General features: G+C 52.5%; 1 protein-coding gene and 1 long non-coding RNA gene across 2 annotated transcripts; one reads left to right on the top strand and one right to left on the bottom strand.

Moving 5' to 3' along the window:
* Positions 1–65: 65 nt before the first annotated feature.
* On the bottom strand, positions 66–12,559 carry LOC108507390 (ectonucleoside triphosphate diphosphohydrolase 2-like). The gene is made up of 9 exons (XM_017835322.1): positions 12,418–12,559; positions 10,298–10,415; positions 8,590–8,740; positions 7,705–7,864; positions 6,617–6,844; positions 5,222–5,494; positions 3,852–3,947; positions 2,756–2,890; positions 66–1,547 (listed from the first exon to the last, which is right to left on the bottom strand). The coding sequence occupies exons 1-9, from the start codon at positions 12,529–12,531 to the stop codon at positions 1,317–1,319; spliced, it is 1,506 nt and encodes a 501-aa protein (XP_017690811.1). The 5' UTR covers positions 12,532–12,559; the 3' UTR covers positions 66–1,316.
* LOC108507392 lies at positions 8,396–11,145 on the top strand. The gene is made up of 3 exons (XR_001878108.1): positions 8,396–8,523; positions 10,056–10,440; positions 10,559–11,145. It is a non-coding gene; the product is annotated as an uncharacterized LOC108507392 (long non-coding RNA).
* Positions 12,560–12,835: the final 276 nt, after the last annotated feature.

Genomic DNA, 12,835 nt, shown 5'->3' with positions numbered 1-12,835 from the left:
GTGTGTGTGTGTCCTGTGTATCAGCTGGGAGCAGAAGTGGCAAATAATCAGATTTGAAAGGATTTAGGTGCCATGGTAGCTTTAAAAATCCTGCGAGGCACATCACTGCATGTGTGAGCATTTACATTTCTGTTTAAAGTGGCCTGAAATGCATTGGAGACACTTGTCCCTGAGGCTTTTATCAGCCTGTGTGTTTTAAGTCTCTGAAGCAACTGAGAAGTGAACTAAATGCCTCAGTCAAAGGACAGTGTTTGACTGAATCAATCCCTTCTCTTCACAGTAACACAGGGAGTTTGTACAGCACCTCATCTTTTAGACAAGCAGAGCAGGCCAGAGGAGCCGGAATGACTGCCAAGTCCCTGAGGAATCCTGACTATTGGATTATGCAGTAACTCTGGTCGTGGTCTAATACAAAAGTCAGTGTTCTGACAATCAGGAAAGCTTCTGTTCCTGGGTCTGCTCTGGTCTAAAGGACGTCAGATGAGTCACTTGCACAGTCAGCGAGACAAGCAGGTCAGTGCAAATAAACAAACAGATGAACCTCAGCCCAGTTTGAGCCCAGTTTTAGCAGAGGTGAAATTAAATGTGTTCATTGAAGTCCTGGTTAAAGAGTTTAAATTGGCAGTTTTAACCCTGAGTTGCCATGATTCAGCTGAGAGACAAAAACTCAGCTGTGTGTCTGTGCCCTTTGTTTCTCCTTTGATGCTCTGTAGAGACCAAGATTAAAGAGCATTGGTTTTGAATGAGTATTCACTGGATACTGTCACTGAAATGGAAGCACAGGCAGGTCAGCAGTGGCAGGCAGGAAATACCTGCATTTTCCCTAGAACATGGAAGCAAGTTGGCTGTTACATTCTGACCATATTTTAGTGCTCTTCCAGTCTTCACTAGTGGCAATACTACAGGTATCATCTCTTGAGGAGAAGACAGAGCACTCTTTGTCAGACACCAGCTCTCCTGATTTGACAGGATTATTCAATACTAGCTCCACAATAGCTCAGGGCCTGCCTGCTGAGGCATCGCCTCGTGCTTGACATGAGCAATCCCAGCTGTAGCCCAAGGAAGAGCCGTGCAGGCTGTTCTTGTTTGGAGGATGAATAGCTTGCCATCCACTGGGAATCCCAGGTTTCCTGTGGAGCAGGATCCATTGTCTCAAAGTACAGTAGTGCAAGTGCCAGCTAGTTGAAATAAGGCATCAAGGTTCTGGGAGTCCTGCAGGGAAATCACTTCCAGCCTCCAGTGCCTTACACCTCTGTGGTTTCTGTCTGGACCCTGTTGACTGTGCTCTGGCAAGAGTCTTGAGACCCACAGAAGTGTCAGTTGTCATCAAAAACGCTGCTGTTTCTGTTGCTGAGGGTGTTCTCCTTGGCCATCACCCGGTACGAGATGCGCATGAACGAGCCAGTGAGCAGCACCACGAAGAGGATCAGGAGCAGCGACCACACCCCTGGTTCAATCCCCTTGAGGATGCTTGGGCTGTCCTGGGGGATGGTGTTGGTCAGGCTCAGCAGGTACCCAAGAGTCCAGCCAGATGATCTGTCACCCATCTATTGAAATAAAAAGGAGGAGATGTCAGAAGAGAAGGAGACAGTCTTGACCCCAGCTGTGTTGTTGTGCACGGGCCAAAGGCCTCATGCACCTTATCTGAGACTGGTCCAAGGACTGGGCTTGGAATTAAGAGCTCTCCCTCTCTCAGTGCCCTGAGTGCACCAATGGGCCTTACTGGCCCCAACCAGCCTCACCTGGCACTTCCACCCACACCCCTGCCCATGGGCACGGGAGCTCCATTTAAGCTCTGGTCTGGGCATCCACCTCTTTCCTGAGCTGTGCTGTAGGTGTGTGCCGTTCCTGCTCCCTGACTGGTTTTCCCAGGTGGATCTCAGGTCTGCATTGTGAGCAGTTCTCTCTCAGACCTTTGTTGTAGGTTGCTTGTCTCTGGCTTTCCAGGCTGGGCTCCCTGGGGGGCCCTGGTCCTGCCTCTTTACCTACCCTTTCTCTGACGGTCACCACGTGGCTGACTGAACTGCAGCCCTGCTCAGTGGTACCACGGCTTTGTGGGGAGTTGGGAAGAGGTCTGGGAAAAGAATTCCTTTTCCTTTGCGTAGGGGAAGGACCCGAATCAAATCCCCCTTTCCATAGGGGCTCCAGATCCTGAAACAATTTCAGACCTTATTAGATATTAGGTTAGATTATTAGATATTGGGAAGGAATTCTCCCCTGTGAGGGTGGGGAGGCCCTGGCACAGGTTGCCCAAAGAAGCTGTGGCTGCCCCATCCCTGGAAGTGTCCAAGGCCAGGTTGGACGGGGCTTTGAGCAACCTGGCCTGGTGGAAGGTGTCCCTGCCCCTAGCAGGGGGGTGGAACCAGATGAGCTTTAAGGTTCCTTCCAACCCAAACCAGTCTGGGATTCTGTGATTATAAGGCATTTATAAACCCTCACTAGTAAAAAGGGTGAAAGGGTTACAAAGAGGTAGGACAGCATCTTTTGGCTCAAGAAATTATATCAGCAGTTTGCCTTCAGCATTAAGTGGAGATCAAGCTGCACTTCCTTCCCTGTCACAGACTCCTAAAGACAGTACTGCTCCAGATAAGGTCTGTTTTTCAGCGGGGACAAGTGTCACCTCTAGCTCTGTGACACCGGTTTTCTTCTTTATCACAACTGTGAATCCACTTTGCAAACCCATCCTGCTGGAGAAGCCCAGCTGGTCAGGGCTTGTGAGTGTGGAACCAGCCCTCCCTGGTAACTGGTGACTGACCTTCTTCTGGAACGCAGTCCAAGCAGGCCGGTCAACGTCGAGCGTGTACCCCTTTGTACTGAGATGGAAGATGAAGGCAGACACAGCACAGTACTCAGCAAGTGTATCCTGGCTTGCTTGGGACTCCCTAACCAGCTGGTGCCATTTCCAAAAAAAAAAAAAAAAGATGGGGAAAAAATTTAAAGAAGTATTCAATAGGTGAATTTCAAGCCAGCTATAACCTCTCCTTTCCTGCTCTGGGACTGGAGGAGGGGTTTGTGTCCTGTGCAGACTGAAAGCCATTTCCAGCACCCACTGGGCTGTGATCTGGGAAGCAGTGTCAGCTCTCAGTGCCTTTGTTCCCATCTTATTAAGCCAGGCAGATCCAAGAGCAGCAGCACTGGCAGCCAGGTCTCCCACTGGCCTTGCTGGTGGCTTGCTTGGTGTGATTCCCTGCTCTTTAATTAGACTGAGCTAATGCTGCAGCCTTTCTCTCAGCAGGAACAGCCTTTCCTCCATCCACAAGAGAATGATTTTGGGCTTTGCTGCCTTATCAGCAAACCCTGTAAGAATTGTCTCATTCGGATGTTACTGTGGATGCTCAGTCAGTGTCAGTGCAAATAGGGGTGACCTCAAAACCACCAGCTGAGGGAAAGGACTGGCAAATTCCCCCTGGCTTGTTCTCCTTGGGCCCAGGTGAAATGGGAACATCCTTGGAGTGTGAGTGGAGCCTTAAGGAGAGGAGGATAACAGGAAGACCAAGTGATGTACAGGAGAGAGTCGACAGCCTTCCTGTATACTCCTTAAAATACAGTAAAAGGTATTTATGGCTTTTCATTTAATTAAGTGCAGGTGCTACCAGCAGCTGGGATTTGGGAGGAAGGAAAATAAGTGGAGCCTGTTTCCTCAAAGTAAAAAAACCAAACAAACTGAAAACCCAAAAACCTAAACTACCCCCCCCCCGAAAACCCAAACCTCACAAAAATCAGGCAAATCCAAGTTTTTCCCTAAGGGAGCCTATAAGTTACAGCTCTCTAAGTCTGAGCTCTGTTGGCTTTTACAACAGGCTCTTTCTTACTTCCCACTCTCCCTGCACATGAAGTTATTCCACAGTTACCTCTTTGAGGGACATCCCACACAGCCTCTTGACAGCCTGGCCCAAGTCAGGAGAGGGAACAGTTTCTCTCATGAAGTCCATGGCCTCAGAAATCACCTACAACAGCAGCAGAAATAACCATCAGGTGGGACTGTGCTCTGTGTCCCTGCATTGCACTCTGTGCCCACAGGAAAGGGAGGGGCAGTGCAGTGCCAGGGTGCCCTGTGTGTGCTGTGGTGGTGGTGTCAGGGCCTCGGATGGGTGCAAGGAAGATAAGATTTGTTACTGTCTGGAGATGGAAACAGGTCTGTTCCACATGCAGAAGCCTTCCTGGCCCTGTATGGATAAGTAGACTAGTCACAGAATCATAAAATCATTTAGATTTGAGAAGGTGTGTGAAATCAAGTCCAACCATTCCCCCAGCACTGCCAAGGCCACCACTAACCCATGTCCCCAAGTGCCACATCTACATGTCTTTTAAATCCCTCCAGGGATGGTGACTCCACCACTGCCCTGGACAGCCCGTTTCAGTGCCTGACCACCCTTTTGGTGAAGAAAGAAATGTTTCCTAATATCCAACCTAAATCTTTCCCTGGCACAGCCTGAGGCTGTTTCCTCTCATCCTGTCCCTTGTTCCCTGAGCCTGACCGCCCCCCCCAGCTCCCCCCTCCTGTCAGGGAGTTGCAGAGCCAGAAGGTCCCCCCTGAGCCTCCTTTGCTCCAGGCTGAGCCCCCCCAGCTCCCTCAGCTGCTCCTGCTGCTCCAGCCCCTTCCCCAGCCCCGTTCCCCTCCCTGCACATGCTCCAGCCCCTCAAGGTCTGTTGTCTGTCTTGTAGTGAGAGGCCCAAAACTGAACCCAGTATTCCAGGTGTGGCCTCACCAGATCCTTGTGCTCCTCAGCACCAAGTCCATGGGAGACTCAGGAACAGGGAGCTGGGGAAATTCCCAGAATTACCTTCTCTGAAATGCACTTAGTTTTTCCTGGGATCTTTAGCTGCTCTTGGCTCAACAATCCAATGCCTTTGGACACTTTATCCGAGTTCTCAGATAGAAACATGCTGGTGGTGCAGCGTGCCCTGATGTTTGCTGAGGGAGTGGCAGAGGATCTTCAGCTTTACCATGGACTTGGTGTGGGAAGACCTGCTTAGCACACAGCTCCTGGCTCTCCTATCCCTGCTGGCTCTGTGGAGCCCCAAAATTGGTCTCAGGAGCTCCACCACAGTCACTGGTAGGAAGCCAGTGGTCCATGAAGAACAGCTGTGTGACAATGAGGGGGAGAGGGCAGGAGTGTCCCGGTGTGGCTGTTCCCACTGTATTTATTAATGGTCAAACTGGTCCCATTTCATGGATTCTCTGTGCCAGCTGTCTGCCCCAGTGTAAATGAGAACTCACCAGAAACCTGGTCCGGAGGGGCTGGAGCACACTGCTGAGGGAATGCTTGGAGAAGCTGCAGGAAGAGGAGGAGTTGAGCAGCTTTTGCACAAGTCTCATGCAGGCGGTGGGGCTGCTGGAGCCCGTGATGTTGAAGACCTCCGTGGGGCCAGGGGTGTCCCATGTGTCACCACTGACAGCACAAGGCCCAGCATGCACTGACTGCCACTGCACTTCCCGCGAGTAGGAGAGGGGCCAGCAGGGATTAGACACAGTTTTAGCACTTCTCTGCTCCTGGAGGCAGAATAAAACAAGGACAGCAAGAGATGACATGGCATCCCAGGGCTTCACACAGGGAGCCAGAATGTTACCACAGTGCAGGACAGATTTCCTCTGGCCACCACAGTGTTGAAGTGGAGCAGGAGGCTGTGAAAGGGTGGCCAAATCTTATGTCACTTATGTCATTTATGTCACTGAGTGAACCACGAGGCCCAGGCTGCTGCAGCTCTCTGCTGGGGCCCTCTCACAGCTCCTGCTGGGGCCGGGGCAGCCACAGGGCTTGGACCTGCTCGGGGGGGGCTGAGGAGTCCCAGCCCTGCCTGCCCTCCCCTAGACCAGAAATACAGTTTCATGCATCCTGTACTCTTTCTAGTTGCAAGAGAGAGGCTGTTTAGGTCTGCCTTCCAAAGGCTTAACCCCTCAAGAATCAGTGTTTCTTATCTCTAGTAATTCCCCAGTGTAACTGTGGTGAAGTTGGCCTCCATGAGGGACATTCAGGTCTCAAACAAGGGCAGGCAGAGTTTGAAGACAGGCAAGTGCATGGGCAGGGAGGAGTTAATTTCTGAAAAATTAGTTTTTTATGCAGACTAAAGTGATTCCTGAGTTTGTATCAGATCCTATCCAACTCCCACCATTCCCCAAATGAAATAACATTTGGAAGAACCAAAACACCTGCATGTTTTCAAAATGAAATATTGCCCTGTTAAAGATACTTCAGGGTTAAAGCCAGCAAAGGGATTATCCCAAATGAAAGGTCCCAGCTGGGGACCTGGGTTGGTTGGTTCCCATTCTAGGATGGAGGAGCAGTTCACAGAAGGCAAGGGAAGCCTTGGCTTCTTGTCACCCTGAAAAGGATGTTGGCATGTCTGGAGAGCAATTTTGTGCTTGTGTGTATTAAGTAGGAGGCCAAGTAGAGCCTGCAAGTGGGAAACTCTAGAATGGGTGCCTGTGTGTCTGTTTGGAGGGCATTGGTTTGGGCATAGAGGGTACATTTTACGAATGCACTGGGCTCTCTTTAGATATGTGCAAATGGCCTCCATTAGGGGCATTTTGCCCATTAGAAGCTACACCTTGTGCAGCTGTGATTTAGTGATGTGGTATCCAGGGACTTTGCTCGTGTCCTGTGGCAGAACTCACCTGGATGAGCAGGGAGAGCAGCCTCCTGTGGAGCTGGTCGGTGCCATGGCAGGGGCACTGACGAGTGTACACCCTGTGCATCTGCCCGTACAGCTGCAGCCTCACCCCTTCCTCTGGGACCTGGTTCTCCTCTTCCAGCTGGGAAGTGAGCCGTGTTGAGGTTCCTCCCACGGACAGGACTCCTGCCATCCCCTTCCCGGAGGGCACCAGCTGCCCTCGCCAGTCGTACTGACCAGAAAGAACCAGAGAGGTCAATCCTTGAGAATTCTCCATCTGGGTCACAGTCAAGTGCAAACAGTGCACAGAGGGACAAAACACCTTGGTGGTGCAGCACAGCCCAACTCTTTCTTTGCCCACAAGACACATGGATGGCTTTGGAGGGAATAGAAGAGTCATTGTACAGGCACTGCCACCTGCACAGAGACCTTCCCACAGCCCATGGGGGCAAACAGGGCTCACCAGCCTGGGGGGGCTGCTCAAGGCAGTGGTCTCAGCAGGCAGGAGAGAGGGGAGAGGGAATGGCAGGGATGTTTCCAAGCGGGCAGATATGGGCTTCAAGTGCTGCCTTGATGCTAAAGTGATCCTTCTGTGAGAAGAACCCTGTGGTTTCATCTCCTGCAGTCACTGACGTGAGCATCCTGAACGTTGTCCAGAAAGCCTCATGTCTGTCAGGGCAACTGCATGGGTGTGTTCATGAAAGGCTATAGGAGAGGTTTGGTCCTTCAAACTAGTTATAACCATAGAATCACAGAATGGTTCAGGTTGGAAGGGATCTTAGAGCTCATCCCCTTCCACCCCCTGCCATGGGCAGGGTCACCTTCCACTAGCCCAGGTTGCTCCAAGCTCTGTCCAACCTGGCCTTGGACACTTCCAGGGATGGGGCAGCCACAGCTTCTCTGGGCAACCTGTGCCAGGGCCTCACCACCAACTCACATGAGGCTGGCCTTTGATCCAACCTGCCTCCTCTGAAAGGCAGTGGAACTTGTGCTTAACCACTGCTTAAACTACAGGGTTTTATCAATCCCTCCACATCTCTGTAGCTGTCTGTTAGCAGGATTTGCTCAGCCCCAGGGAGAATTGTCCTTTACCTTGAAGAAGTTCTCCAGGACATAGTTCACAGCAACCCAGTTGAATGCTTCCTCATCTGGGCTGGACAGGATCTGTGCCCCCCGAAAGCTGAAGGGGGATGACTTCAGGGCCACAGTCAGGGATGCAAGGAGATCATCAGAGAGGGTGGGATGGGTGAGGCTAAAAAGAAGACAAAAAAAGGATGTATTTGTTGTTACAGGACCCTGCAGGGCTCCTGCTGTGCACCCCACTTTGGGCAGTGGCACAGAGACACAGCAATCCCACTCCTGCTGCTGCTTCCCCTCCCCTCACGTGGCACTGGGGGCAAGAACAGCACAGGGATGATTGGAGCAGTTGTGGCATCGTTCAAGAATTTAGGACTTCAGTACCCTCTGCCACCAAGGAAATCCTCTGGCCTCACCCCACTGACCTGGTCCCCTCCAGATCTCACTTTTCCCCAGTGCCTAAAAGGAGAAAAAGTCCTGGTAATGAGGGGACTCAGAAGAGTTTCCACAAGTGTGTATGATAAGATGGACCTTCCTGCTGCCATTCCCAATTTTTTGACAAGAAGCACCCCTGCAAGTCCATGTGTGTTGTCACATAAGCTGAAAACACTTGAGCTTCCAGACTGACGGATGTTTTCCGAAGCAGTAATTGTGAAACTGTAATTGGGAAGGAAACACAGCACAGACTGGCAGCAGTGGCAGCACTGTGATCTCATGGCTGCTGGGGGGACAGGATGGAACCACAGCCATGATATTCCTCTCGAGGACATCTGGGCCTGAGGGAGGTTTAGCTGACCAGCAGATCAGGGTGGAACACACTGCAGAGCAGACAGGGTGAGGTGCATGCACAGAATGATCCGTGTGCTGATCTCTGGGTGTGGGTTTGCAACATTCACTCACTTCAGGTGCCTCGTGCTGGTGGTGGCTCCCACGTACAGTGGGGTTTGGCTGTGCTGCTCTGCTGGGATCTCCTTCTGGGCCCAGTTCAAACATGGCTCCAAGCTCTTCCCTGCTTTCTGAGGAGAATCTGAGTAGTTGGAGACTCCCAGACCTGAGAACCAGGGGACAGAATGAAATTTTAGGGAAAGTTATGGGAGAACTGTGAGAACTGTTACCCCAGAGATCACTGTCCTAGGGCATGGTTAAAGGCAAGACCTGTCACAGGTGGAATGAAGGAACTCCTCCAGGTATCCACCCTGCTAAGATATGGTACTGGGAGCAAAACATGTGCATATAAATCCCAAACTGCACTAACAGAACCTCGGCTCTGCTGCTGAGATATCCACATGGCTGCTGCAACAGCTGAGGCTTTCTCAGCCCACAGAGGAAGAAATGTGGCTTTAGCTGCTATAAAAATAAGCAAAAGGACACATTGCCACGGAGACAGAGCTGAGGCTGATGTGTCACCTTTCCCCTCCAGCCACTTCCCCTTGTGTTGGCAGAGGTTCCTGAGCCCCTGCCTGCAAGGCACCCCTGCTCCAGAGGAAGCTGGTGCTGTGCAGAGGTGTTGTGTGCCAGCCTTGACTCATTTTTCCAGCAAGTCAATGGGGTCTTAAATACTGGTTTTGAACTGCTACTCAGGAAGATCCTCACTTCCCCATTCTCATCCTCCTGGCTGTGACTCCTCACCACGTCAGGGTGACCCAAGGGGCCTCCCTTAGGCCCCTTTTAGGGCCGAGCTGCAGCTTTCCTACAGCTCCTGCAAGGCTGTGACTGTGCTGCCATGCACACAGGACTCCTCATACCTGGGCAAGAGCCCTGCCTGGGCCTCCTGTTGCTGCTGCTGAGGACAAACTGCCTCCCAGAGCTACAGCTGCTGCTTTTAGCCCAGCCATGAACATGGCAGCAGTCAAGGGACACACACAGGGTTTCAGGGAGCCCTTATTGCACCTTCTGTGGGTGGTTTGTGTTTCTTGCTGCCCTCCCACAGCACACTGAGGGTTCAGTCCTTCCCAGCATCCCGCTATAATCAGGCTTTGACATCAAAGCAAGATTGAGAGATAGGGAAGGAAAACCACAAGCATTAATGCATGGAACCCTTTCAGCTGGCATTGGCAGGGTCAAACTGATTCAAACCGGTGAGGAAAACCCCAATATTCTCTGAAATGTGACACCTAAAGGCAAGCTGAACTCCTGCTTGTGCTGTCAAACCCCACACAGGGGGTTGGAGCCTTTTCATCTCTGTTGTCCTGGGGCTACACCACTTACTGCCCAGGGCACAGCTAGGAGGAGGCAGAAGGTCCCAGGAGTCACCCTGCAGCCAGATCTGTGTCCATTGCTGTTCACTGCCTTGCTTTGGCTCTGCCGCTGATCCATGTGGACATCAGGATGAGCCCCAACCTCTCTGTGTGCTTCCCCTCCTGCAGCAGCCCCAAAATCCTGTCATCTGCTCCTGCCAAGTGCCTGATGCCCAGCTGTGTGTGGCTAAACCTGCCCAGTGGAGAAGAGCCATGCTGAAAATAAGCTTGTGCTTCGCTATTTCCGTGCACAGCTGGGTGATGAAGGAGCCAAGGAATTTGTGGCCCTGGTCCAACACAGGTCTTTGGGTTCCCATCCATCCATCCCCTGCCAGTCCCACAGACCACCGAGCAGGAACTGGGCACCTCACCTTGCACAGGGCAGGAACTGCATCCCCTGATCACCCCGGTCTTGTTTGCCTTGGTGGCTGTCCACTGGTAGATGAAGAGGATGGTGCGGGACGGGCCAGCATCCAGAACGATGCCATACTGGAAAACCCGCAAAATATTCCAGGTAAACACCACTGAATGCATGCTGCTTTGTTATTGTAGGGTTACTCAGTGTTATGTGAGTACTCAGGGTGATCTCTGGGCCTGCACTGCAGAATTTGAGTTCACTTTTTACATTCAAGGAGAGAATGAAGCCAGGAGATGATGAGGATTTGCAGGGAATCATCTGCATTCCTGAATATACATGAGGAACAGCAGGAATGGAGAAATGCCCAGAAACACATCAGGCCTCCAGTGGCACCCTCTGGAGCTGTTCCTGAAACCAGGCAGAGGGCTTCCACCAGAGCTCAGCCACCTGGAGCTCAGGAAAAACAGGTCCTAGAGCAGTGGGAGATGGCACTGTACAGGTTCTCCACTCAGTCTGGGGCTCAAACTGCTGCTGATTGGTTTGCTAAGGCTTTTGTGCAGGAATGGGAGGGCTGTGGCTTGTTTCTCCTGAGGAACCCGACACTCCCATGTCTCTTTGACGCCCCAGTGCAGCGATGGTGTGACATGGGCTGGGTTTGCCCCAGTGTGTGCAGAGCTGTGGGAGCTGCAGCACGCTGGGACCAACCAGCACAGGCACTGTGTGAGGTGGCAGCCCCACAGAGACAGAGACAATGTCTTGGCAGAATGAGCAGAGCAGTGACCATGAGCTTTCTCAACCCCTTGTCCCCCAACAGCTCTGCTACTGCCCAGCTGTGGGGCTGAGGCATCTCTGCCTCTCTGCACCCCAGTGTCTGCTGTTTGCTGCTGATTGAGCCTCACTGAGCTGCTCCCAGGACACGAGGGTGAGGAACTGGAGGCCACTGGAGTCCCTGCACAGCTGTCCTGGATGTCCCCACAGTTCAAACAGCCCCAGTGCTGGTCCAGGGCATCGTGCTCTCCCCCTATTACATGACCCCAATCTGGGACATCTCCCACACAGCCTGGAAGGAAACTCATGAGATATGTGGTGGTGCTGCTCTGAGCTGCATCTTGCACACAAATAGTTGGAGCTGTGACTGAGTGGGAGGAGAAACCTCCTCAGAGGTTGATGTTAACAGCACCAGAAGGGTTTCAGAGGGGGGCAGAGCTGCTGCCTGCTGCTCTCCTGGGAGCTCCGGCTTCACCAGACACCCAGGGCAGGGGTTGGTGGGGCTGGGCTGGAGCAGAAATGCGGGAGGAGGCTGGAGCTCCCTGCCCGAGCCTGCTGGCACCTCCCACACCAGTGACAGCTCCGATTCCTGGCAGGGACGTGTCGGCTGCTGCCGCACAGGAGGAAGGAACAAATGGTATTGGTGGAGAAACTTGGACCATTTTTTCCTCCTTCACATAATGAGAGGCTGCTGTGGGAGCGCCAGGGAGGAGGGGAGGGATCACCACACCCCTGCCCAGCTCAGCACCAGGGAAGGACAGAAAGCAGAGCAATGAGGGGGTTTTTAGTCTAATTTTGTTTCTGACAGGAGCATGGAGGACGGATACTATCTCTAAACACACAGGATAACCTACTTCTCTTGGGTTAAACCATGGTGTGCCACTGGACCTCAGCAATGGGTGTTCAAGAGGCAGAGTGGGTGGGTATTAACCCCCCTTCAGACCTGGCCCTGCTGTGTAGAGCAGGTTGGCTCTTCACTTAAAATCAAGATAGGACCAAAGAGGAGAAGGCATGAAAGACAATTTGTTTTTAGAGACAGAAGCAGCAGCTCAGAGCCAAATTCCTACCGACTTTCAAGAGGGACTGATCTCTTTCCCTCCACTGACCCCACTGGTCCCTTGCTGCTCTGGGGGAGCTCCAGACATGAGCTGCCTCCCCTCAGCCTGCTGTGAGCATCTCTGCAAATCCATGGAACATATCCTGCTGTATTCCAGGACCAACCAAAGGAGTTGGCTTGGTTTTGGTTCAAAAAGCTACAGCAAGTTGAAGGATGCCGACCTGCCCTGGCAGTCTTGTTCTAGTCCCCCGCTCAGTAATAAAATGAATGTCCAAAGCAACACAACAGCCCAGTTTAACTGCCCTTACCTTGGTCCTGAGAGGGGCCACGGGCACATCTTTGGTGGAGACACAGAGCAGCACGATGCCCGTCAGTCCCGCCACGATCACCAGCCAGGGGGGAAGGAGCTCACGCCAAGACATGAAGCGCCTTCTCCTTCCTCAAGGAGCCCAAAGGGGAAGCAGTGGAGCAGCAAACTGACACCGGCTGCTTTAACAACCTTTAAAGAGAGAAAAAAGGCGGGGCCGGGGCCAGGCTCTGACTTCAGCCCAGCCCCAAAGCCACAGGGACCACAGGGACGCGTGGGCCAGGCTGCGATGTGTCAGGCAGCTCTCCCTTCCATCCCTTCTCTCCATAAATAACAGGAGGGCTCCGTGCCCGCCCCAGTTCTCCCTTCCATCCCTTCTCTCCATAAATAACAGGAGGGCTCCGTGCCCGCCCCAGTTC

The sequence above is a fragment of the Lepidothrix coronata genome, unplaced genomic scaffold, assembly GCF_001604755.1.
Source record: "Lepidothrix coronata isolate B3197 unplaced genomic scaffold, Lepidothrix_coronata-1.0 Scaffold254, whole genome shotgun sequence".
NCBI classification, from domain to species: domain Eukaryota; kingdom Metazoa; phylum Chordata; class Aves; order Passeriformes; family Pipridae; genus Lepidothrix; species Lepidothrix coronata.
The sequence above is the reverse complement of the archived record's forward strand: the minus strand, read 5'-3'. Positions and strand labels throughout refer to the sequence as shown.